Source organism: Phascolarctos cinereus, unplaced genomic scaffold (assembly GCF_003287225.1).
Source record: "Phascolarctos cinereus isolate Bilbo 61053 unplaced genomic scaffold, phaCin_HiC Scaffold_5;HRSCAF=322, whole genome shotgun sequence".
NCBI lineage: Eukaryota > Metazoa > Chordata > Mammalia > Diprotodontia > Phascolarctidae > Phascolarctos > Phascolarctos cinereus.
In genome coordinates, this window is record NW_027555958.1 from 304150048 (window position 1) to 304175952 (window position 25905).

At 41.1% G+C, this 25905-nt stretch overlaps 1 protein-coding gene across 2 annotated transcripts; it reads right to left on the minus strand.

Annotated features, from left to right (window-relative positions):
* Position 1: 1 nt before the first annotated feature.
* Positions 2-25866, minus strand: RETREG3 (reticulophagy regulator family member 3). 2 transcript variants are annotated; one of them, XM_020972651.1, is made up of 9 exons: positions 25367-25866; positions 17744-17850; positions 7719-7749; positions 6618-6744; positions 5891-5975; positions 4616-4753; positions 3840-3925; positions 2792-2924; positions 2-2215 (listed from the first exon to the last, which is right to left on the minus strand). In XM_020972651.1, the coding sequence occupies exons 1-9, from the start codon at positions 25849-25851 to the stop codon at positions 1770-1772; spliced, it is 1638 nt and encodes a 545-aa protein (XP_020828310.1). In that variant the 5' UTR covers positions 25852-25866; the 3' UTR covers positions 2-1769. The 2 variants fall into 2 exon arrangements, with proteins under 2 accessions (XP_020828310.1, XP_020828311.1); XM_020972652.2 differs by having other exon boundaries at positions 6618-6765.
* Positions 25867-25905: the final 39 nt, after the last annotated feature.

Sequence of the window (25905 nt, forward strand, 5' to 3'; positions counted from 1 at the left end):
ATGTTTTTCTCATACAAGATTTATTTTCGAATTATCTGCCCTCCCACCCATCCCCCAATTCACAGTGGAAAACAGATTCAGAGTAGGAGCCCCTAGCTAGGAAACACCCTAAGAAACTTTCTTCAACTTTTCTTCGTACCTTCTACCCTCTTATCCATTCCCAGGGCCTGAATCTACACATCTTCGTGCAAACCCAGAAATCCTGGCTGTCTTTCCATAACTGCTTGCTTTCAAACTTGCCACCTGTTGTCTTTATGTATCACAGCTTTACCAAACAAGACAGGTGAGCTTTGAATTGTCCCAGGAGTGGTAAGAAGGGGGAACCTGTCTTCCCAACCGTCATATAAAGGTAATATGGCAGCTACTTTTTCTTCCTTCCCTTGGTCAAATATCATTCACTGCCCCCTGTATTTCTTTGAACAGACTACAGGAAAAAGGAAAACACTCCTAATTGCAGCACATGGAAATGGGCTCTGTCTAACATCTGTCATAGTCTGGTAGTGTAGGAGGAATGGTCCCTGAGGAGCAGGAAAGGGTAGTGCAGAGGAAAACAGGATGGTCAGATCTGTTATGGGGAAGCAGAGGGTTCTAGATGCAGCCCCAGGGGACATGGTGATCTCTGAGGGGTCTTCCTCTCTCTTGAATGATTACAAAAGGAATTATGGCATGGCAAAGGCCCTCTCAGAGGGGCTGCACATTGGAAAAATGCTTATGCCAACTGCACTCATCCTTGAATGAAGTCCCTAGCAAGGCTAGGGAGAATTCAAAATAAAAACAAGTTGTGTACAGGCTGGCAGGGATTCAGAGAGCTGGTGCAAGAACTGAATGAATGCCACTGGGCCATCTAAAGTGCTACTTTGCCAAGCCCCACGAGTTGTTCACAAACGGCTGGGGGGCAGGGAGAGGGGAAAGACAGGAAAGTTCAGAAATGGCTATTGCTTTGCTCATTATTTAGGTTAGTGCTTCAATAAAGTGAGGGATTAACAGGGAAACAGACAAGTGGGAAGCTCCAAGGGCTGATATGAAACTCAGAAGATCTGGGAAGCAAATCCAGAACCCTCCCTAAACTCCACAGCACAACCAGCAATTCTAGCAGAGATCTTGCTACCCACTCCCCCACTACCATTGTTTCTTTCCCTGACCCTTTTTCTTGAAAGCAGTCTTTCTGGGCACTGGAGACAAGGCCGTAAGTGGTAGTAGGGCAAGCTTGCTCTGCAAACTTACGTAGAAAAAAACAAATCATGATTAAGAGACACAGCAATGAAACCTCCCGAGTTCACGCTGCTGGCCCCAGGGGCCTCCAGCACCACCCCACTGCATTAAGAGCCATTCCACACTTTGGCTTTAAGGAAAGGGATGGGGGAAGAGGAAGTAAGATGGGCAGTTGTTTTATATAGGGTCCCTGAGCACCCACACCTTGTAGCAAACATCGTCCCATAGGAGAGAAACTCTGGAACAATGAATCCCAGGGGCCAGTTCATCAAACTCCCTTGTTCCCAGCAAAGAAAGTATTATCCTGATGGAAGAAGCTTCACTTAAGGAGCTTTGCCTCCATCGTCTATGACTCTGAGCTCATAAATGGGTGTCCAGCTAGAGACAAGGTAGTATCCTCTCTAAGCAGGGGCCCAAATGGCTAGCCAACAATGTACGCAGATAATCAAATTTAGGAGGCGGGACCCAGATTCTTCTTTCCCTGCCTCCATCATCCCCAGTGAGATAGGGGAAAAAAGAGCAAAACCACAAACCATTCCCCCAAAAAAGGATGTGCCTCAGTGGCTCCGAGAGCTCGAAGGATCTAGTTGATTGAGCTCTGATTGGTCTAGCAGTTCAAAGTCATCCCCTTCAGCATCAGTGTCCAGATCAGAGCTGGGGGCCCTTAGGAAACCTCGTGCAGCTCTTTGAGGGGCAGCAGGGGGTGCCTGCTGTTGGGCTCTCGACAGGGCCAGCTGGATCATACCCTGGGAGACCAGGCTGGCAAGATTGCTGGTGAGATTGGCTCCTGTGGGAAGAGTGCTGAGTAAGAGCTCAGGCAGGACAGCCTCATCTTGGTTGGTGGTGGGCTCCTCAGCTCCTGCAGGGGAACGATAAGCAAGGCTGGGAAGCCCTATGCTGGTGTCATCCTCATCATCCAGGCCTGTAGCATCCACATTAATGGAAGGGAAGTCAGGGAGGTCCCGGGCAAATGATTCCTCAGGGTCACTATGACCATCCAGATCTAGAGAGAATGAGGAAGGATCAGAAAAATGGCTGCTGCTCCCCGTACCACTTCCCATCCTCATGTTACCCCACCTATGAACAGAGCCAGCTACATATAATCAGAGGCCATTCCCACCCAAGACTTTACCTTGTGAATTCAAACCCTTGTGACTGGTTACCTTTCTTCTACTCACAGGTCTGAATAGATGAGGCTTGGGCAAAGTTATCTTTCTATGCTCCCCCTGCCTACTCATATGGGTTTCTCTAGGAACAAACACAACCACTTCCGAAACAGGAGTTTCCCAATCCCTGCCACACACAGGAACTGAAATATAAGGCTACTAAAAGACTAAAGGTTTCTAAAAGCCATACTACCTACACCTTGACTTTGGTCACATCTAACTTCTGCCTGCTGTACTACAACCTTAAAACTCTAAGCCACTTAATCCTAAAGTAAGTGGTGTGGTGATACCCCTCTTCTACTACATTGGGTGATGGTCCATTCCGCTAGATGAGCTAACAAACATGGTCAAGCCACTGTTGGAGTAAGGGGAGGGTGTGTGTCAGGAGGGACAGGTGTTGGGTAGTGCCTCACCTTCTGATCCCTCAGTCAGTGGTGTCTGACCCCTGGAGAGATTGAATGTGCCATTATCCGTGCAGGAGACCTCAGCATCTGAGTGCTCTGAGTCTGTGATGGCCAGTTCCCTAGCCACAGTGGAGTCATCCAACTTAGAGGAAAAGAAGACAGATAAATCTTATTAAGAGTACCACTTAATCACTTATTAAGATTAGACACTAGGTAGAATTCTCAGAGATAGTCATAGAAAGACCCACAGCCATAAGACCTAAGAATAAAGGCCAGGCTTGAGACAATGGAAATGTAAATAAAGATGGCAAATACCACCCACACATCCATAGCCAATAAATCCTAAAGCCATCCTTTTTCAAGCACCTTATTTTTTTTTAAGGCAATTGAGGCTAAGTGACTTGCCCAGGGTCACACAGCTAGTAAGGGTCAAGTGTTTGGTCTGAGACAGGATTTGAACTCAGGTCCTCCTGACTTCAGGGCCGGTGCTCTATCTGCTGCACCACCTAGCTGCCCCGAGCACCTTAATTTCAATACAACACAGGCAAACCCAAGGATCTTGGTCAACATCTAGGTTGTTTTAGGCCAAGTTTCCTAGGGAAAATGTACTAACACATCATTCCTGCAGAGGTCAAAGGAAAGGCAGAGGTGGGGACACTGGCCATTTGTTTCTGTCATAATGCCTCTAGAGAATACTGATGTCCAGAGTTGCCAGGAGAAGAGGCACACTGCTTGATCTGAAAGTTGTTGGGGGGGGGGAACAGGTGAGGGAGACTTTTCTTGAGTTAAAACTCTCATAAGTAGCACTATGATTAGCAGATAGGGGTGCAGGTGTAAGAAGAAGCTACTGTGCTACTCACCAGGCTCAAACTGGGAGTCCAAGTACAAAGGCCCAAACACAATTCTAGCTGTCCTCTTTCATGCTGGGCTTAAAGCCAAACAGTGTCCAGAGCACATCTTAAATTTAAAAGAGGGTCACTGCCTACACACAGGGTGCCAAATGCTAAGGGAAGTTAGTAAAGACACAAAATGCCTAATGAACCTAACTCCATGTTACCTGAGGACAGAAGGCAGCTAGCTCTTCTTCACTATCACTATTGTCCTCCACAGCACGATCAGAGTGCAAGGCTCGGGCACGCCGCACTGTATGAAAACAGAACAGAGAAGGCCCATCACCCTCTTTGGTGAACACTGCTTACTGGGCTTTCAAGATGTGAAACCAGAACAGGAATGGGAGAGGTCACTTTATCTGAATGAGCCCCAAAGAACAGTGATTGTGCCTGAGGGTGTGGTAGCTGAGCCTGTGGAGCAGGATGAGTTGATGGCACAAGACAATGCTGTTCCCAAGTTCCCCCCACCTCCACTTGTTATGCCCATTAGATACCTAGCAACTGGGCCTATCTAACAGCTTTCTGGGATGACCTGGTGCAGACCCAACATTAAAAATGCTATCTGAACATTGTTTCAGCAAAGAACAAAAAGGAGACTTCTATCCTGAGTTAAATGATATTCCTGAGGGAGACTCGTGCTTTCCAAGTAACCCAGGAAAGACTGAGAGCCATTTTTTATAGCTATGTTATTCAGGTCTCATGGGGGCTATGCTGTACCCAACCTGCAGAGGAAGACAACTTCATGGCCACTCACCAGGTGTCTGATGATTTGTGCCCTGTATGACAATTGTGAGCTCAAGCTGGCATAAAATATCAAGTCTGCCTTTCCTATTATCCACATCCCAAGCTGATCTCAGGTACATAAAACATACTCTTCTTCCCATCACCTATTCTCACCCCTAAATGGCCCCAAACAAGAATCAAATACCCTCAGGATACTTACAGTGCCTTTCCCTTTGCCTGGACATCATGTAACCACGGACACTGAAGTCCAGCCGCTGCAGGGCCGGCTCTAGCCTCACGGACAATCGCTGCCCCAGTCTGTGGTACACAGCAAGGGGCCACAGCAGGAGAGAAAGAACTGAAAACGAGAGGAAGAAGTGGCAAGAAATTACAGAGAAAGGTATACAAAGTGAATTGTATTTCTCTTCCATAATGCTGAGATCTTATGTTGCTGAAGTTGCAGTACAGGTGTTGTTGCATTTTCTAGCACGTTTCTCTGTGGGTATTCAAGTGTATTTAGGACTGCTCATAACTGTGTCTCATATTCCTCCCCAAACTAACATCTTCTTGCGGGCAGGATTCCAATGGTGAGGGGGGAATCAGGAGAGTAGTATTGAGCATATATCACGAACAGAGTTTAAAACCATGTCGTGGAATTGGCTACACATAATTGTTGAGCAAGAAGGCCAAAGAGTAAATGGCTCAGAAATTTCACATGGTACTGAATGAGGTCAGGATAGATCATTGTTAGAACTTAAGAAATCCAGCCTCAGCTGACTTCCTTGACAAGCCAGCAGTAAATAATTTAATCTACAAATGCCAATGAAAATATAACGGAATCCAGTTCAGGGCATCTAAGAATCATGTTCAGGGTAGGTATCTTAGGCACACAAACTAAAAGCTCTCTCCACAGGTGAAACTACAAAAATCCTCTTGTAGGTGGGAATATATTGGGGCAGCTAGGTGGTGCAGTGGACAGAGCAGAGGACCTGGAGTCAGAAGTACCTGAGTTCAAATCCGGGCTCAGACACTTGACACTAGCTGTATGACCCTGGGCAAGTCACTTAACCCCATTGCCTAGTGCCCCCCCCAAAAGAACGAAAGGTGGGAGTGTATCTGTGAACCAAGATTTCAAAGACTGATTTGCTAGAATCAAATCCACCAATATGCTAGGGCTCCTCCCCACACCCCAAAAAAATTTCCCTTGTGTTTGTTTGCATGTACTTTATATGTGCATGATGTCTTCTGACAGAATGTGAGGACAGGGATTCTTTCATTTTTCTGTATCTCTAGCACCTAAATGCTTGTTGACTGAATGACTAGGAGAAAGACTTTATTTGTATAGGGCCTGTTATAGATAAAAAGTTATGGAACTTTAAAAAAAAATCTTCAGGTCACTTCCTTAAGGACATGACATCACAAGAGCTTTCTCACTGGCCACATGGTCAGTTATGTTTGGGGGAAATCTGTAAATATTTTTATATGTAAAACTTACGAAATAAGTAGGAAAGCAGGAGGCCAGGAATGTAGCGGCCCAGGACAGCCAGAAAGGTCAGTATACCGCAGCTCAACAAGCAGAACTGGGGAAACCAGGAAAACAGCATTAGGTTTCTGATCTATATGAAAGGGCCAGGCTGAGATAATGCTTTTTGAGCCATGAGTCAAGCAATGGACATGTTAGATCTGATGGTGCCTAGATGTTACTGGTAGGGGAAGGAGGGCTTATTTCTATTCAAACTCCCTTTTTATGCTGCTAACCTCATAGGGCTGCACTTCACATTAAGACACTTGTTTGAATAGGACTTGGCCAAAAAATGCTTTCTTAAAAGCACAAGGTTGTTGTTGTGTTTGGTTTTTTTTTTGATCCAGGAAAAAAAACCAAAAAAACAAACAACCCCCTCCCACCATAGTAACCTTACACACAACACAGAATGCACACAGACATGCTTTCTTTGCTTTGAGACAGGAAAATGGCACTACTGTGAGCTCTAAGTGTCAGAAACCAAGCCCCAGGAGTCACCAACCAAGGTCTTGGATCCTAGTAGTGAGAATCTCCTCCAGACACCTTTCTTTGCTTCCACTAATGCCACTGCCTTGCCCTTCCTGGATGACAGTGTGTAACTGCTGATAGGGTTTAACGGTAACAAGGCTATGTCAAATAGAGAGTTCCAACCCTGGGCTGGGGGTAGTGAAGGAAGGGAGAACGTAAGGGAGGTTCTTACCTTGCCTGGGTTTTGCTTTTTGAAAAGGAAGAGATTCCTTATGAAAGTGGTCCCACTAACCCAGCCTTCCGCTACATGGTGGCAGAGCTCAGGCATGCTAAGGAGCCGAGGGTGTACAAAGCCCCAGCTACAGAAGAAAGAAGGGGATCTGTGAACAGAGGGGGATGGGGGTTCCCCAGGTGTACTGAGAACTTGGTACAAATGCTAACTAATGTTTTCTAGGCCTTAAATTGGGCTTGGGTAGTAGCCAACCCCCAGGTGCCATGGAGATGAAGCATGGCCACATGCTGACAGCTGGGCTTTCTTCTTAGCTCACAGGTTGAAACTTGAAGTTGGGAAGCAGGAGAATGAACTTGTTCCAACAACCCCCTACCTGGTGAGCAAGAAGCCCAGGCTGCATGCGTAAACCTCCCACCCTGCTGCAGGGCTCTTTGTACTTAAGTATTTTCCCATTTGTATTCGAGCCTTTGCAAATCACTTTGATTGCAATACAGGAATAAAAGTAGCACACAATCTGATACCAACACTGCTGAGATGGAGGCAACTGGTGGTGTGTAGGGAAAATAAAATAAAACCAAAATAAATCACACCACAGAAATCTTCCTGGGATCAGATGGATGATGTGAATGAAATCAATCATGAAAGCAGACACTATAGACACAAGAGTTATCTTTGGCTTGCTGGTGCTAGAAACCAATGTGTTCTCTGACAAACGACATTAAAAAGCCAGAGGTCACATAATAACGCTAGATGACCTAGTATAAAAATGTCAGGAAACATTATATTGGTGCCTTTCTACTGTCACACTGTAGCTGAGTAATGCATCTACTATCTGCCCCCATCCCTGTCTCCTTCTACCCCTGACATGCCAAGCACTAAAGTGTTTCCTATTCAAAAACCTCTTTCAAAGATCAAATGAGATTGAATATTTCTGTACATATTTTGATTGAATTTCAGACATACCAAAGATGCTTATTTAGAACAAAACAGGCTGTCATCCTACACTGTGTATTTGGAGAGCAAGGTTATTAAAGAATCAAACACCATTTTCAGAATGAATCAATCAGAGCAATGAAAAGGGATTTAATTAGTTTTTCATACCTCTCATTGTCTAATGCGTCGGGTCTTGCCACTACAACATTAAAACAAACATCAGCATTAGTTGGTAGGAAAAACTGAACATGATAATGTTAGGCTGTTGTTACAAGCTCTATCAGCTTGACAACTCAAGTTTTAATAGGTTTGGGGAAAATACAGCAGCAAACACAACAGAGTCACCAAGTTACACTATAAAGTTAGGGAGCTACAGACAAGGGTATGTTAATCTAAGCCTGTCTGCTTCTCCAGGGAACCCAAAATGGAAAAAGAATTCATTACTGTGCAACTAAATTTGCAGGAGATGGAGGCCAATGTTATTAAAAAAGGAAAAATGGTCCATCGGCACCATGTTTGTGTAACACTGTATGTGTTTACACAAGTCTCTATTTGCCTGGCTAATAATCTATCAACACATAATCAAGTCACATCAACACCTTTAGGCATCATCTCTAGATGGTTATCTCACAAAATCCCTCTCTAGCCCTGACTTCTTTCCTAAGCTTTGGTCCCACAACTCCAAATGTCTACTTGGACATCTCACTTTGATGTCCTGACAGTACTTCAAAATACACATTTCTAAATAGTCACTCTACAAACTACACTGAGGTACATTAAGTCAAATTCATCATCTTCTCCACCCCCACCCTGGACTCCCACCTGGCTCTTCCTCCTGACTTTTTCCACCAAAAAAAGAACATTTTCTTTTTCACTCTCCATATCCAACCAGTCACCAAGTTTTAGTGATTTTAATGTGTCTGGCATCCATCCTTTCCTGTCTTTTATCATTACTACTATTCTACTTATTACCTCACACCCAGACTACTGCAATGGTTTCTTGATTATATCTATGAAAGACTCTTCTCTTGAGGCTATTTCCCCTCAATATGACCTTGTATATTACTACAAAATTATTTTTTCTAAAACAATACTTTCAGCATATCCCCCTAATCAAAAGCCTTCAATAACTCTCTCACTCTCCACAAGATCAAAGTTCAAGCTTCTTAACATGGCATTCAAAGCCTTTCACAATCTAATTCTAACCTTACTTTCCAACCTTATTACTACTCTGCTAGAAAAAAGCCTACTCATTGTCTCCCAATACCTTACATTTTTCAACAACTTCAACAGGTACTATAGTACCTGTGAGTGCAGAATACTTTGCTAGGTGCTAAGGGACAATGTGAAGATTAAGTAAAGACACTGTCCTTGATATCATGGAACTTTTTCTCTCGTAGGGGGAGACCAGATACCTATAGCCATAGGCTCCCCCCTTACATATACACACACAAAATTATAATACATCACAAGCAAATAAAGAGAGTAGTATTCAAGATCCAAGAAGGATCATAACTAACTTAGAGGAATCAAGGAAAATTTTATGGAGTAAATGGAGTTTTAGCTAGGCCTTAAAGGATGTGTAGGATTCTAAAATGGGGATGGGGTTATACATAAAGGGAGAGCAGAGATAGCATGAGCAAAGGTATCCAGGCAGGATAACATGCAACATGTCCTGGAGACTTGCAGTTATGATCAAGAGAGTTTTAAAATGAAAACAGAGAAGGAGAAAGAATAAAACTGCCCACATAGATCTGCCAAACCAGATACACAGGTAAAACAGGAAAAAGAGAATCAGCAAACAGGATCAATGATTCATAGAGAACAGCACCTAAGAAGATAGCCTACAATAACACTGAGACCACTACACGCAAATGCATTAAATATATATAAAATAAATAAGTTGAACTAATAATCAATATGTGAGGTTAAGTTCTAACTACAAGTTTCACTAAGATTTGGAAGAGTGGAACTTATAACTGAAATGTGGCAATAATAATAGCTAACATTTATACAGCACATTAAGATCTGCAAAGCACTTTACATATATATTCTCATTTGATTCTCACAACCTTGTGAGGGATGAAGAAATATCTTGGTCAAAAGGAGCAGAACTGATGAAAAGGGCAGCAGAGTAGCATTATATATTAAGTAACATTAAATATTAAGAAGACATATTTATGTAAGCAAATCCACTAACTGAGATGGGATGGGGATCAAAGGAGGAAGAAACACACACAATATTTTTCAAGGAATATAGACCATCTAACCAGAAAAAGAAAAAGATAAAAGTTTGGTTAGGAAACATTTTTCAAAATTTGGTACAGGTACATGATATAATCATGACAAAGGACTTCAACTATCTGATCTGGACATCTATTGGTATATACTAACAAAAAAAATAGGACAGCTGATAAATTCTTGACTTGTCTTAATGACAATTTCATTCTTCAAATGACTGACAAAGGATACTGCTACTCTGGACAGGATTCTGACCAATAAAGAGCCACTGGGACGGAACCTTCGGTGAAAATAACTACTCCATCTTAGAGTTCGTAACAGAGAAGAAGAGGAAAACCTGAAAGAGTCTGATGCACATCAAAGTCTGGAATTTCAAAGAGTTCAAAGGATCCCACCACCTAAAATTCTACAAGCAAATTCTACAACCAAAGAAGGATGGATTGGAATCTTTTAGGAATGAAATTCTGAAACACAAAAACATCCTGTAAGAAAGAAAATAATGAAAAGTTTTAAACAGACTGACTGAATAGGATATACTGGCTCATGAAATAACATACATTTTAAACATTTTATCTTAACTTGTGTTATATTTATTCTTAAACATATCCCCCTTTCCCTCCCCTACCAATTTAGCTATCCTTTGAAACGAAGATTTAAAAAGAGGAAAAACAGCAATTCAACAAAACCAATTCAACATCATTCTTTATCTGACAACAATATCTGATCAATCCATATTCAATATTCCATGTCCCCCGTCCTGTAATGAAGGGAAGAAGATGCATTTTCTCACCTCTCACCTAAGGCCAACCTTGGCCAATATAATTACATGGTGTTCCATTTCTTGTTCTTTTCCATTTACATGTTATAATCATTGTGTATGTTGTTTTCCTAATTTTGCTTACTTCACTCTATGAGTTTACAAAAAAAATCTTCCTTTGCCTCTATGAATTCTCCACATTTCATGTTTCTTATGAGACAGTGATATTCCATAATATTCACACAATTTGTTTAGCTATTCCCTGATGGATAACTAACTTGTATTTCTATAAAACACACAAAGAAGATATAAAGTAACAGAGGATGAATAAAATCCTCTAAGAATAACATTAAGAGAGCGAACACAGAATTATCTGGAAAATTAACGCTAAGAACAACAGAAAAAGGATTTTTCAGCTATGTTGGGGGCAAGAGGAAGATCAAAGAAGTGATAAGACCATTGCTTGGGGTAGATGGGATAATGATAAAAAAAAATGAAAGAAAGGAGGAAGACCATTCTACTCATATTTTGCTTCTACTTTATCTACTAAAAAGGATAATAACTGGATTGGGAAGGATAAAAGATAGTTAACAAGGAGTTGAAATACAAGATAAATGAGCACCTAGAGCTGACCTGAAATCACAAGATTGAGATAAATTCTATCCTACTAGCATTCTGAAAGCACTGGGGAATGATTGTGAAAAAATGTGGACATCAGGAGAAGTAACAAAGCCTAGAGATGGGCAGATATTTTCCCAATTATTAAAACTAGAAAGAAGATGGCATCTTCAAATCATCAGTTGGTGATTCCTGGCAGAATTAAAAAGCATGACTTGTGTGAATTTGGAAAAAGACTCAGTTATCACTAAGAGCCAGCATAGCTCCATCAAGAAAAAGTCATTCCAAGAACTGCTAGGAACGCTGGAAAGCAATTCAGCTTAAAACAGGGTTAGTTTTTCAAAACGAGAAATCAAACTTATCAACAATCACAAGAAAACACGCTTCAAATCACTAATAAGAGAAATGCAAATTAAACAATTCTGAAGTATTACTTCAAGCCCATAAAACTGGCAATGATGACAAAAGACAGAAATAGTGTTAGAGGGGCTGTAGAAAAATGAGCACACTAATACACTGTTAGTGGAGCTGTGAATTAGTTCAACTATTTCGGAATACAATTTGGTCTTATTTGAGAAAAATGCCTGGATTGTTCATACCCTCTGATCTCACTACTGGGCACATACCCCAAGGACGTCAAGGACACAAAAGATCCAACACATACCAAAATAGTCAGAAAAGCACTTTTAAAAATGAGTACCCATTGTTTAGGGGACCAGTTATACAAACAAGTACACAAATGTAATGGAGTATGATTGTATCATAAGAAATGACAAATGTGAAGAATTCAGAGAAACAAGATGAGAGACATAAATGTATAAAGATAAAAGAACAAGAAGAACAATATATTCAGTTACTAGAATAATGTAAATTAAAACAACAAGAAAAGACATCAAAATTTAGAAAATGTAATGACCAACCTTGGTTCTAAAAAGAAAGATGATGAGACACATTTTCCTACTCTTGGCAGAAGAGTGAGGGACTATGGATGCAGAATGTTGCTTACAGTTCAGAACTGGTCTCTATGTCAGGTGGTTCTACTTAACTGCTTTTCTTTGTTATAACATAAGGTTGGGGGGGGGTTTATTGGGAAATGGCTGTAAGAAATAAAAGGCTTGGGGGGGGTGGAGCCAAGATGGCAGAGTGAAAGCAATGACTTGCCCAAACCCCTCCAAATACTCATAAAAAATGGCTCTAAACAAATTCTGAAGCAGCAGAACACACAAAAAGACAGAGTGAAACACATTTCCAGCCCAAGACAACCTGGATGATTGATCAGAAAGGTGTATCGCGGCAGGCTGGGAGCGCAGCACAGAGTGGGTGCGCAGGCCACAGCGAACCTGGAGCAGGCCTCAGAGGACTGAATCACGGGCAGCTGTGGAGGTCCCAGACTCCTCAATCCACTAATGCCAAAGACAACTTAGAAGGTCAGTGGGAAAAGTCTGTTTCTGTCAGTGCTAAGAAAGGAAGCTCCATTCCCCAAGAGCGTGGCCGGGGGGGGGGGGGGGGGGGGGGGGGGGGGGGGGGGGGGGGGGGGGGGGGGGCGGGGCGGCTAGCTGCTTCCCGAACTTCCGGCCCACAGACTGAGGGGGGAATCCAGTGGCTGATCAGAGAGGGATTGCAGGGATCTCTTTGCCAGTGCTGAAGCAGGAATCTCTTGCTTTGCCTGTGTTTGGATCTGGGTCACAGTTCTGGGAGGCGGTGCTGAGGTAAGGAGGAACGCTGGTGTGGTGGAGCTTGTAGTGGTTGTGGAGAGGAACCCCTCCTCACAGTTACAGGACAGAACGGAATACTTGTGGTCACAGGCCAGGAAAGGAGTAAACACTTCGCCCCTTATCCTACCACCTTGGAAGAACTGAAAATTTACAGGCCCCTACAAGTATCTCTGAAAACAGCTGTACAAACCCCCAAAGCTTGGGACAGTACATTCTCCACATTGGAAGCAGACTCTTACCTTAACAAAGAGTTTCAAACTCAAGTAATTGGCCGGGATCATGAGCAAGCAGCGCAAAAAGAGTCAGACTATATTATCTTACTTTGGTGAAAAAGAAGATCAAAATACACAACCAGAAGAAGACAACAAAGTCAAAGCTCCTACATCCAAAGCCTCCAAGAAAAATATGAATCAGTCCCAGGCCTTGGAAGAGCTCAAAAGGGATTTTGAGAAGCAAGTAAGGGAAGCAGAGGAAAAACTGGGAAGAGAAATGAGAGTGATGCAAGAAAATCATGAAAAACAAGTCAACAGCTTGCTAAAGGAGACCCAAAAAAATACTGAAGAAAATAACACCTTAAAAAAAGCCTAACCCAAATGGCAAAAGAGGTCCAAAAAGCCAATGAGGAGAAAAATGCCCTAAAAAGAAAAATTGGCCAAATGGAAAAGGAAGTCCAAAAGACTACTGAAGAAAATACTTCCTTAAAAATTAGAATAGAGCAATTGGAAGCTAGTGACTTTATGAGAAATCAAGACACTGTAAAACAAATCCAAAAGAATGAAAAATTAGAAAACAATGTGAAATATCTCATTGGAAAAACAACTGACCTGGAAAATAGATCCAGGAGAGAGAATTTAAAAATTATTGGACTATCTGAAAGCCATGATCAAAAAAAAGAGCCTAGACATCATCTTTCAAGAAATTATCAAGGAAAACTGCCCTGATATAGAGAACCAGAGGGCAAAATAGAAATTGAAAGAATCCACAGATCTCCTCCTGAAAGAGATCCCCAAAGGAAAACTCCTAGGAATATTATAGCCAAATTCCAGAGTTCCCAGGTCAAGGAGAAAATATTACAAGCTGCCAGAAGGAAACAATTCAAGTACTGTGGAAACACAATCAGGATAACACAAGATTTAGCAGCTTCTACATTAAAGGACCGCAGGGCATGGAATTTAATATTCCAGAGGGCAAAGGAGATAGGATTACAACCAAGAATCACCTACCAGCAAAACTGAGTATAATCCTTCAGGGGAAAAAATGGTCATTCAGTGAAATAGAGGACTTTCAAGCATTCTGATGAAAAGACCAGAGCTGAATAGAAAATTTGACTTTCAAATACAGGACTCAAGTGGAACATGAAGAGGTAAACAGGAAAGAGAAATCATAAGAGACTTATTAAGATTGAACTGTTTACATTCCTCCATGGAAAGATATTTATAACTCATGAGACCTTTGTCAGTATTAGGGTAGTTGGAGGAAAAAAATTATACGTATGTATAGATAGATAGATAGATAGATAGATAGATAGATAGATAGATAGATAGATAGAGGCACAGGGTGAGCTGAAGATTAAGGGGTCGTATCTGGAGAATAAAATTAAGGGATGACAGAGGATTATACTCGGAGAAGAAGAAAGGCAGAGGTAGAATGGGGTAAATTATCTCACAAAAAAAAACCAAAAGAAAAGTCTCTTACAGTGGAGGGGAAACGGGGAAGGTGGGAGGGAATGAGTGAATCTTATTCTCATAGGATTTGGCTTAAGGAGGGAATAACATACACATTCAATTGGGTATGGAAATTTGTCTTACCCTACAAGAAAATAGGGGGAGAAGGGGACAAGAGAGCAGGGGGATGATAGAGAGGAGGGCAGACTGGAAAAGGGCATAATCAGAAGTAAATACTTCTGAGGAGGAACAGGGTCAAAAGAAAGAATAGAATAAATGGGACGGCAGAATAGGATTAAGGGAAATAGAGTTAGTTTTTCATAACATGTCTACTATGGAAGTGTTTTGCATAACTGCATATGTACAACCTAAAAAAAAAAAGAAAAAGAAATAAAAGGCTTCAATAAAACATTTTTTTAAAAAAAGAACAAATCATGCCAAACATAATTTCTTTTTTTTTTAAACTCAGGTTCACTAGACTCATATTTTAGGAGAATACTGGAAACACAGTTTGCCTGGATTATAGCGCAGCATATATGCATATATATATGTACATATATATTTTTATATATGCACATATAAAATATATATATATATATATATATATATATATATGTCACATTATTTTTGTGAACATAAACAATATGGGGTTGGCTGGCTTCAGAACTATTTTAATGACAAGACCCAAAGAGAAATCATAAATGGGTTGTTATCAGTTTAGATGTAGGTCTTTAGTGGAATACTCTAGTGATCTGTTCTTGGTTCTCTGCTGTTTTAATATTTTTTCTCAATGATTTATATGAAGAAACAGATGATTTGTTGTTTATCAACAAATCTGTAGAAGTAGAATCCAGAAAGATTTTGACAGACTAGAGTGATAAGCTGACACTAATGACTTGAAATTTAATAGATAAATATAAAGTCTTGAACAAGGCCAAAGAATAAATAATATACTAGGGATAAATAAACACTGCATAAATACTTTATTAGGGAGCTATTGCTAGATAATAGTTATACAAAAGAGATCTGGGGAGTTTAATGAACTGAAAGCTCATTATGAGTTAACAATGTGACATGAAAGATAACAAAAAGACATGCTCGAAGGCTGCAGTAAGACAGGCATAATATCTTGAACAAGAAAGGGGATAGTTTCATTATACTCAGTCCTAGAGAACTGTGATCAATTGTAAATGCCATATTTTAGGCAGGTCATTAATAAACTGCAGCACATCCAAAAGAAGATGACCAGGATGGTGAAGTAATTGGAGACTCGTTCTACTTGGCCTCAGAGGGGGGAAAACACAACTAAGCGAATGGAGATAAGTTGAAGAGAGAGAGATTTAGGCTTGGAGAAAACCTCCTAATAATCAGAGATATCCAAAAGCACTGTCTTGGAAGATAGTTAGGCCTCTATCACTGGAGGTCTTCAAGGATAGGCTAGATGATCATTCTTTAGGGACATTAAAAGAGGAGATTCATATTCCGTTAAAATTTGAACTAAAGACCTGAAAGGTCCCTTTTCTGAGATTCCATGGTATAGCAAGTAATCTAGTTTTGTGGGAACATTGCACATGTGGAGGGGAATGAGATCAGGCTTAAAAGATGGGAGAAGTAGATTGTGTAAGGCCTTGAATGCTAGGCTTAGTTTGAACTTTAATTGTTAGGCAATAAGAAACCACTGAAAGGATCTGAATATAAAAGTAACAAGATTGAATTTGTATATAGGGAAGATAAATATGACAGCAGTATGAAGGATAGATTGGAGAAGGATGAGAGCAAAGGCACAAAAGTCTGGTAGGCTTATAAGGCAAGCAAAATAGGTGATAAGGAAGGCCTGAAGTTGTCTGGTTGTACTGAGAACAGAGAGGAATTATTGATGTGAGATATGTTCAAGAGGTAGAAATGAGAGGAACTGGCAAATGATTACTTCTAAGTAATGAGAGGGAGGACAAAATTAAAGATAACACCAACATTTTAAGCATGGAAGACTGAACAAATGAAGGTACCACTAACAAATAAGCCATGAGAGGGGAGAGACTCGGGAGGAAAAAGATACTCAATAGTTCTAGTCATGCTGAGTTTGAGGTGCCACTGGAACACCACGTGGATAAGGGACGCTGGAAATGCAAGTCTGAAGCTCTGGAGAAAGGTCAGGTTGGAAAATAACACTGGAGAGTTACCTGTGTAAGTACGATTACTGAAACTGTGGGAATAAATGACACCAGCAAGGGAAAGAATACAGAAGAAAGTTGAAGATACCAAGGTAGACCAAGATTCAGGCACTGGGAAAAGAAAGATATGCCATCAGAGAAAGAAAAATGATTAGAAAAGTAGAAAAACAAGACAATGTAGTGTCTTATTAACAATGAAAGAGAGAATGTCCAGAAAATGGAGCGGTGAGTGTCAAAAGCTGGAGAGGGAGAATGAGGATTGATAAAAGGCCCTTGGACTTAATATCAAAGTAGTCAATGCTTCCATTTGAAAAACTAATTTTCAATAGTCTGGTAGGGAAAGAATCCAGGTTATAAGGTGCTGAGGACTGATGGAGGTGAGGGTATGGTGAGAAAGTAGAGATACTGTGTCTTTGTTCAAGATTTTTCCCACTTATCATGCCTGTTCCTCCTTTCTATTTGAATCCTTCACAGCTCAACTTATGTCTTACTTCCTACATGAAGCTTCTCCTTATCAATCCGGCCCATAGTCATTTCCATCTCTTCTGACTCATAGCTTTGTCTATCCCAATACTTTTACATCATCATTTAAATTCTGATTTTTTTTTGTTTAATCTCCACAACTAAACTGTAAACCATTTGTTGACAGGGACCAAGTTGTGTACTTTTTGGTATTCTCGGTGGTATCAAGTGTATAAGAGCTAAATTCATATTTCATGATATACCTTTATTAAGTAAAGCTGATCATCAAGTTAACAAAACCGTATAAATCTCAAAATGATCTCTCAGGCCAATAATGAAGACAAAAGACTGTTCCCATGATGAAGGGACAGCTTTCTATATTTACTGTTCAAGAAAAGAGAGAGCCATGATTTACTGAGCTTTAAATGAAACACAGACCCTACATAATTACCCTAAAACAGAGGATTCATAAATTAAAAGGACATTTTTTCCTACTAAAAAGTAAAAACCACAAGAGAGGTAAAAAATTTCTAGGCTAGATTACTCCAAATGCTTCCAAACTCACCTCTCATTTCAGGCCAGATTTTGTTCTTCCACTGATCTATACATACAATTATCATCAAGCTGAATGCAAGTAAAAACACCAAACGAAGGGAGGTCAGTGCAAAGAACCTGCAAGGAAAGGAAGAGCAAAAGAAAGATCAGTATGTAGCCAGTTCAAAATAAGAAAAATGCCAGGCACATGAAAGGTTTAGTGAAACTGGAACGCGCTACTAAGGTGGGTAACATGGCTTCTAGTTTCTTTTCTATGGCTCTAACTAGCTATGTGACCTTGGGCGAGTCCCTTAAATTCTCTAAGTCTCAGGTAAGTTCAGAGATACTTTCCTCACCAAATGCAGGAGACTAGACTAAATATTCCAGGATACCTTTCAGCTCTAAAGAGAAATTCTGCATTGACAACATGTAGTTTCAGTACAAAATAAGATAGTAAAATATATTTCTATCAATCTCTCTATTAGATTACTGCAGAAATCCTGAACATGCTTCAGGGTGTTGAGTGAATGTCAGGAATTAGAAGGAAGGAACCTAAATACTGTCTAGTTTGGTAGTTCTCACTCTGTACTACAAATAAAACACTGCCAGAACCCTGGCAGCAAAGTCTTTTAAAGTGATTTTTGTTTATTGCCTCTTAATACTACCAATAAATCCTCCTGGATTGTGCATCTTTTTTCAATCCAAAATCATGGGATGATTTTAACCACTATTATTAATTCTTCATACTACAGTGAAACCACTCAGGTCTGGAAATTTAAGCGACCAGCTTCACCTTAACAACTAGACTAAAAGGGACAGAAGCAGCCAATGAGTTGTAAATGATCTCACTTTACAAACTATTTCCCGTTACAACACCTAAAAAAACCTGACTGAATAATCCAAGGTGGGGGGGGGGGAAGAGAAGGAATCAAACTGTTAAGGTTTAAAAAGCCATTCTTACTAGTGACAATCCCATCACAACATTTTTACCCCACCACCTAAAAGAACAATTATACATGAGATTAAAATGAGGACTGGAAAGAAGCCTCCAGAGCAGGTAAGAGCCATTAATCTTCCCTCTAAAGATGAGTTCATCACCTCCACAAATAAACAAATTTACCAGGGGCTAACAATAAGGGCTCCAAAGTTCATCTGCTATCGTAATGCTAACATTTCCCTGTCCTAGCAGCAGACATACAGCCCCAATCCTTATCTCTTGGAAACACTTGGAATAAGGAATACCCAGGGAGGGAATCCAGACTGTCTACAATTTCCCCTCACCAACTCATAATTGCAAATGCTGTTTACATGGGTTCCAAGGAGGGGAAGAGTGTTTGTTAATCTCCCTTGAGATGGGTTTGTTTTCCAAAGACTGTGGCAATGAGAATGCCTTGTGTTTCAGACATCAGAGCCATTTCTGACAACTGGTCTATGGTGGGATTTGACCTGGGCCCCACTCATCATTTTCACAAGCTCTGTTTAATAGACGGGACACTAAACTCTTGCGGGGGGTGGGGGGGTGGTGGACACAAGATTAACCTTGGTCCAGAAGACAAGCTTTTAACCCTTTTTCACAGATAGGCACCACAGTCCTACACCATCCTGAGAACACAAGGAGAGCACAATACCAACATTTTTGAGTACACTATCAACTTCTCAGAAGGATAAAAGTCACAAATAGAAAGACAAAGACTACTTGGACCCTCAACATGAATTTAATGCCATATCTTGGCAGGTGGATCCTATAGTTTTCAAAGAGCATAAAACTGTGCTTTCCCTGTTTTTCTATTCTATTTCTATTCTATTCTCTACCCTACTGCTTCTTCCCCTGGAGTAAATTCTTCAATTAAAGAGGAACTTAGATCTCAGGATGGTGTATTTTAGATAAACTGAGAACACATTTACCATTTCCTTGGGTTAATCTGGAAATTTACCTGCCAAGAAATTTTGTCACCAGATACAAGTAATGAACTACAATGGAAGATAAGGTTTTTTGAGATAGGAGCAACCAAGTAGTTTGAAGGAAAATGTATAGATCCTAACTGCTTAGTTTATCAGATTATGACCCAAATGTCTCTGGCCTCTGTCAACCAGAAACTTAAAGGAAGATGTTAACAGTCACGCAATAAAATAAGCTGGGTGGGAGAGAGGAGGGAGAAATAAAATAAACATTTCTCTGAAACTGTAATTAGCATAAAAACACTACAACTTAATTTTTAAAACTAAAATGAATATTGCAAATATAGTCATCTTGATTGTTCACATGCTACAGAACTACATTATTCCCTTTGTGGATCACCTAAAGGCAAATGTTTATTCTAGGTCAGCTTCTACAGTTTAACAGATTCTCATTACCATCATTTAAAGAATGCAATCTAATTATAATATTGGTCAGGGATTCTTGTGTCAAGGACCCTTTGGGCAGTGTGGTGAAGCCTACAGAGAGCCCTTCTCAGAAGACTTTTTAAATGCATAACATAAAATACATAAAATTACAAAGGAAATCAACTATATTGAAATAGTTATCAAATTATTTTTTAAAAAGAAGTTCATGAACCCCAGGTTAAGAATTCCTGTTCTAATAACTCCCTGAAGTATTTAGTCTATTGGCCAGAATGACTGAGATTCATTCAAAACCCACTGTTTTAATTACTGATCCCTTTTATTAGTGCAAGAAGAGTTAGTCAACAAACATTTTTTTAAGTCAGGCACTGTGCTAATTAAGCACTGGGAATACAAAGAAAAGCAAGAATAGTCTCTGCCTCAAGAGGCTCACATTCTAATGGGAAAGACGCCATACAAACGGCTATGTACACGTAAGATATATACATGGTAGCTGGAAGGTAATCTCAGGTGGAAGGCACTAGCACTAATAGAGGACTAATGGCTTCTTGCAGAAGATGGGATTTTAGTTGGGAATTTTTACCACATCTTCAGAGACAGAAGAAAAAAAAATGGATCTCAGGTATGCAACTTGGTATTATTCTAGAGTAAAACCAGAAGTGAAACCACCTTTCTGGAAATACTAATGTATGTTAATGGTAGATTTAACATAAAATTAACAAAATTCCAGTCAATTCAGTAGAACCAAAAAGTCCTGTCACTGAGAGTTCAATACCGACACTCCCTATAAACTGAGGGCAAGAAGAAGAAATTTTCAAAAAAAAATTTTAGAAAAAAATGAAAATACAGGTAAGGTGCTGTGTTCTCTTCTCCATCTGTAGTCCTAATCAGACTTAGTTGTTCACTCTCATTTTAAAACTTGGTAAGAAAAAAACGCTCTGTGCCAAGATAACCTTCTTAACTGATGAAACAAGTTTTTAAAATTTTGCTCCAGCACTTCTTTACTCAAACTGTCTGCAAAATCAGTTGGAGGTTTTTTCATGTTCCAAGCATATTAGCTGCCACGATAACTCCCTGAAATGTGACATGTCAACCCAAACTGATAAGAATACTCAAATCATTCTGAACCCAAACAGAAAACATTTTGTGGACTGCTAATTCAGTCCCTAATGAATCCTTAAAATTCAGGGGCCTCCTGAATAATTGCGGACCTCCAGCTAGGAGTCTTGCTTAGTAAAAGCATGGACCAGAAGACCACTTTGGTAAATCTGAAGCCTGCGGGCCTTTCCAGGGCTCTGTATTTTATCACTATACTTACTGACCTATAACATGATTCAAGTATGTAGCTCCAATCTGGTCCACCTAGGAAACTCACTAGCTGACTTGATCTTGTCCTGTTTGCTCTCACCATTAATTGGGGCTTAGGCTGGTGTAGGCACAACACAAGAGAAGGGAGTGCCTCACAATCCTCAATGGTGAGTCCTCAAGATAATTACAGATAGGCAGCTGAAAACCTACAAAGGCATGTACTGCTGGAAGGTTCCTGCCCTTGACTACCACAAAATATGAGGCCTGGAAAGCCAGAAGGTTAAAAACCAAACTCTTAAAACCACCAAAAAGACAAGGAATGTTTCCCTAAGCACTATCAGCAATTTATTAGTTAACCTCAGTGCCCAAAGGAACTTTCTAAGATTAAATTACAGAACAGTGGTCTATCTGCTCTAATAGAAGGAAATGGTATAGGCAATTCTCTGTACCTACCAAGAGAAAGAAATATAATAGTAATGATTCTTTCTCAGGTACAAGCAGATGATGATCCAAAAGAGAACACAGAGCCTTAAGAATAGAAAGAATTCCCTATCCAAATTCTGAGTGTGACTTCTGCAATGAGAACAATTTGTGTTCCTTGCCTAACAACACTCTTATTGGCTAGTCAATTATGTACTATTTCTGGGTACCTCAAAAGGAAGAAAAGATCTTAGACTCCTTTCTCTCTAGCTTGAAATTAAGACTTGTTTTAGGGTAATTCCTTACCTCTCCTTCTTTAAACACACACACACACACACACATCCATTTTACTGATGCTTTTTGTCTTTACTCCAGTTATTTCTAGAAGAAGCCTACCCCCCCCCCCCATTAAGTGAAACAGCCAATAAAACAGCTTCATTGACAAAGCAGACAGTATTCTGCCCTGGTGTTTTCACCTATTCTGAGATGGACTTCCTTTTTAGTGATCTTTTCGTTTACCTTGTAGTCAGTGTATATACTGCTATTGTGGGTCTGCTTATTTCACTCATTGGTTTATGTAAATCTTTCCACATTTGTCTGTTCCTAGTAAGAGTAACTTTTTACTACATGATCACAATCCATTACATTCATATAGCACAGGTTTTTCGGCCATTCCCCAAATAATGGCCAGCATATTGTTTCCAACTCTAAGCAGTGTGCCGCTATATACATGTTGGACTTCTGTTTCTCTTTGGCTTCCTCCAGATGCATGACCTGTACCTACCTCTCATTCTTTAACTTCTAAGTTCAAGAAATAAACAGCATCCTATATATCTAAAGTAAAAGATGACTCAGACCCACAATGAATACTGTTCCTTGAATTGTGGATCCTGGCTTTCATATTGAACATTTGAAATACATGAAGTAAAAAGTACTTCCCAAGGAAAGTAATTCTATCAAATTCTAATGACAGATTAACCTAGTCTTCAGGGTGTCACCAACGGGGAAATTCTATTTTTGCACTTTATATGCCGGAATCCTTTTTACAACTAGCTTCCTGATCCCAGGACACACCAGTTGATCTTTTTCAGGACCAGAATCATACCTATCATTCTGTCAAATCTCTTCTCTACCTATTTAATGTATGTGGGAATATAATAAGAGTAACTACGTTTTGGGTACACTGCAGACAAGTTACTAGGAAATGCCAGAAATAAAATCCCTGCACAAAAAATACTTTAAAAGGCCCACAGTATCCAAAGGAAGCTCAGAATGAAATCCTAGACAAAATATATTTTGTTATTTAAGGTAAACCTTACTAAAAGCAGCAAGTCAAAGGTAACATTAAAATAAGCACATGTTCTCCGTTAGAGGAGTTCCACATGCCCATCCCATCACCACATCTCCTGCTTCAAGACAATTTTCACAAGGGTGCTGCTGAAGTTGGATTCTAAGCCATTGCTGATCCTGCTATTATGCTGTTAACAGGAGAATGAAGTGACCGTGAGGAGGGTCATCCTGCTCAAAAACAGATTTCGAACACATATCACCCATGCATCTGGTTTAACCAGCTGCTGATTTATGATACAACTACTCCCAAAGTAGGACAATTTATCAATCATTCACTTTAACAAGAAAAAACATACTTAAATAAAATAAAATTTCTTTCCTATAGGAAAAAGAATGGTAACTTCAACTGAAAGAAGTAGGGAAAGGGAAGACAATATATCACTTTGGAGCAAAAGGTACTTTGGAGGGCAGGCCTAAGAGGGATGCTGCAGCAAGGAGTTGTTCTCTAGTCAAAAGACCACATGAGGACATTAGAACACTTGCTATCCCAGGGTGCAGGACATCTCAGGAGGTACTAAGAAGGTGCCTTCTTGTACTTTCCAATTTTGCCTACAATCCTTCCAAATATTACCAATGCTTGATTTACATCAATTCCACCAAACTAAACTCAGATTAGGGAGCCTTTAAAATAGGACATAATCTGGTTCCCCATCAAGATGGGGCAGGTAAAAATTCAATGATATTAATGATGCTTTTCCACCATTGAACTTTGAATTACCTATTCCATTTAAGTTCACTTAGCCACATTTTAAAACTGGATATGTAGAACAAAGAGTGATGTGTGGCTTTTTTTTTGGAGGGGGTGAGGCAACTGGGGCTAAGTGATCTGCCCAGAGTCACACAGATAGTGTTATATTTCTGAGACCGCATTTGAACTCAAGTCTTCCTGACTCCCGGGCCAGTGGTCTGTCCACTACACCACCTAGCTGCCCTGTGGCTTATTTTTACTATGAAGAGTTTGCAGAAGTTAAGCCTTAAAAAAATAAAACCAGATAAATTTTGTCTTCATTCTATATCCAGAATGACTTCACCCTCCACTATTGAAAAAGGTTAATAGTGTTTTCTCAGTTATCAGCAGAAACCCAAGCTGCAAGCTGAGATAAACAGAAGGACCCAAGTCCACCTCTGTTGACAGCATATTACCAATGGCAGCAAGAGCTGCTCCATCTACTGCCCATGTCAAGAGCCTTTAAATTGAGTGACAGTTTTTCAAAGTGTATTTACAGGATTACTCTTCTAGCTCAGCTGAATTCACAAACCTCAATTTCTATTCCTATTAACCATAACTAAATCTATTTACATGTCACTAAGGACAGGGAGGAGTCACAATCACAGTGGCTTTGAAACAGGTAAAAATCTCACTCTCAAAAATTGTTAATAAAACACCTATTTAAGGACTTAACGCTAACTCTACAGCTTGGGGGAGAGCAGTTTGTAAGGTCAAGGATAGGGATCTGATTTATGAGTTCAGATACTTTCAGTAACTGGACAATATTAAAAAAAACACATTAAATGCCTGCTATGTTCAAAGTGCTGTACTAGAAGTTGGAGATACAAAGACAAAAAAAAAACCCTGTCCTTGAGGAACTTAACTTACATCCATTCTACTGAGGGGGTACAACATGTGGTGCTTGGGGGGAGGGGTGAGCACTGGACGTGGAATCAGAATGTTAGAACCCTTGTTCTGCTGTTTGCTATCTGTGTGACTTCGGACAAGTCACGGGCTCTCTGGACCTGTTTTCTCACCTGTAAAACGAAGATGGACTAAGAAGAGCTCTTGAGATGATGCGACCGTCTATATTCTTCTCTACACCACCCACAGACACATCCCTGCGGTCTCAGGACCCCTGCCTCGGCAGTAACAGCCAAAGGGAGGCAGCATGGAGGAGTGGACAGCACACTGGACTGGGAGTCAAGAAGACCTGGGTTCAAATCCCAGCCCCTTAGCCAGAGCCTTGCTATGTGACCTTGGATAAGTCACTTCATTTCTCCGTGCCTCAACTTCCTCATCTGTAATAAAAGAAGGGTTCTGGGCTTTATGGCCTCCACCCCCCAGGTCTGAATCTATGACCCAGTGGAAGTGTCTGGACATAACCACAAGAAAGGTCGAGGTGCGAGCGGTAATTGGGGTTACGGATGTATGAGAGGGAAGGGGGCAGGAAGGGAGCCCCGAGGCCGGCCTGGAAGCGGTGGGCCGGGAGCAGACGGGGGAGGCCGGGCCAGGGTCTCTCACCAGAACGCCGCGTTCAGGGCCAGGCACCACAGGGCGCTCCTCGCCGGGCGCTCCCACACCAGGGCTGCCTGCACCCGGCTCAGCAGCGGCTCGTAGGGCCCCAGCACATCCAACAGGGCCCGCTGCACCGCCTCCACCTGCCGATCCCGCTCGCCGCTGCCCGACATCGCGCCGCGGCTCCTGAAGGCGGGCACCGGCCGCTGCTCCGCTCCCGGGCCGGCCGCAGCAGCCGCTGCTGCCGACTCGTCGGCCTCCGCCATCTCCCTCCCGGAGCCACAACATCCGGGGCCGCGTCCCTTCAGGTGACAAAACACGCGCTGCGCAGGCGCCGGGACCCTCGGCAGCCTTCTTTCTTGGCGCGCCTGCGCCCCAAGCCCGGCTATGGCTCGTCGCTGAGGAAATTGTTGAAGTCCGTTAAGACCACGCCTCCAACGCAACTGGAAAAAAAGGGTCGAAGCTGGGGACTGCACATGCGCAGTGCGCATCAGTGACGCCCCAAGGCGGGGGAAAGTGTTTACTTCCCTTTCGCCTTTTGAGCG

Bases quoted from the DNA above. Each gene is read 5' to 3' on its own strand.
- RETREG3 (XM_020972652.2), bottom strand. From the start codon at position 25,851: ATGCGCACTGCGCATGTGCAGTCCCCAGCTTCGACCCTTTTTTTCCAG. The intron at 17,851-25,366 runs GTGAGAGACCCT...CTTTCCTTGCAG, and splicing joins GCCCTGAACGCGGCGTTCTG to GTTCTTTGCACTGACCTCCC. The intron at 7,750-17,743 runs GTGAGTTTGGAA...TTAATGTTGTAG, and splicing joins AATCTGGCCTGAAATGAGAG to TGGCAAGACCCGACGCATTA.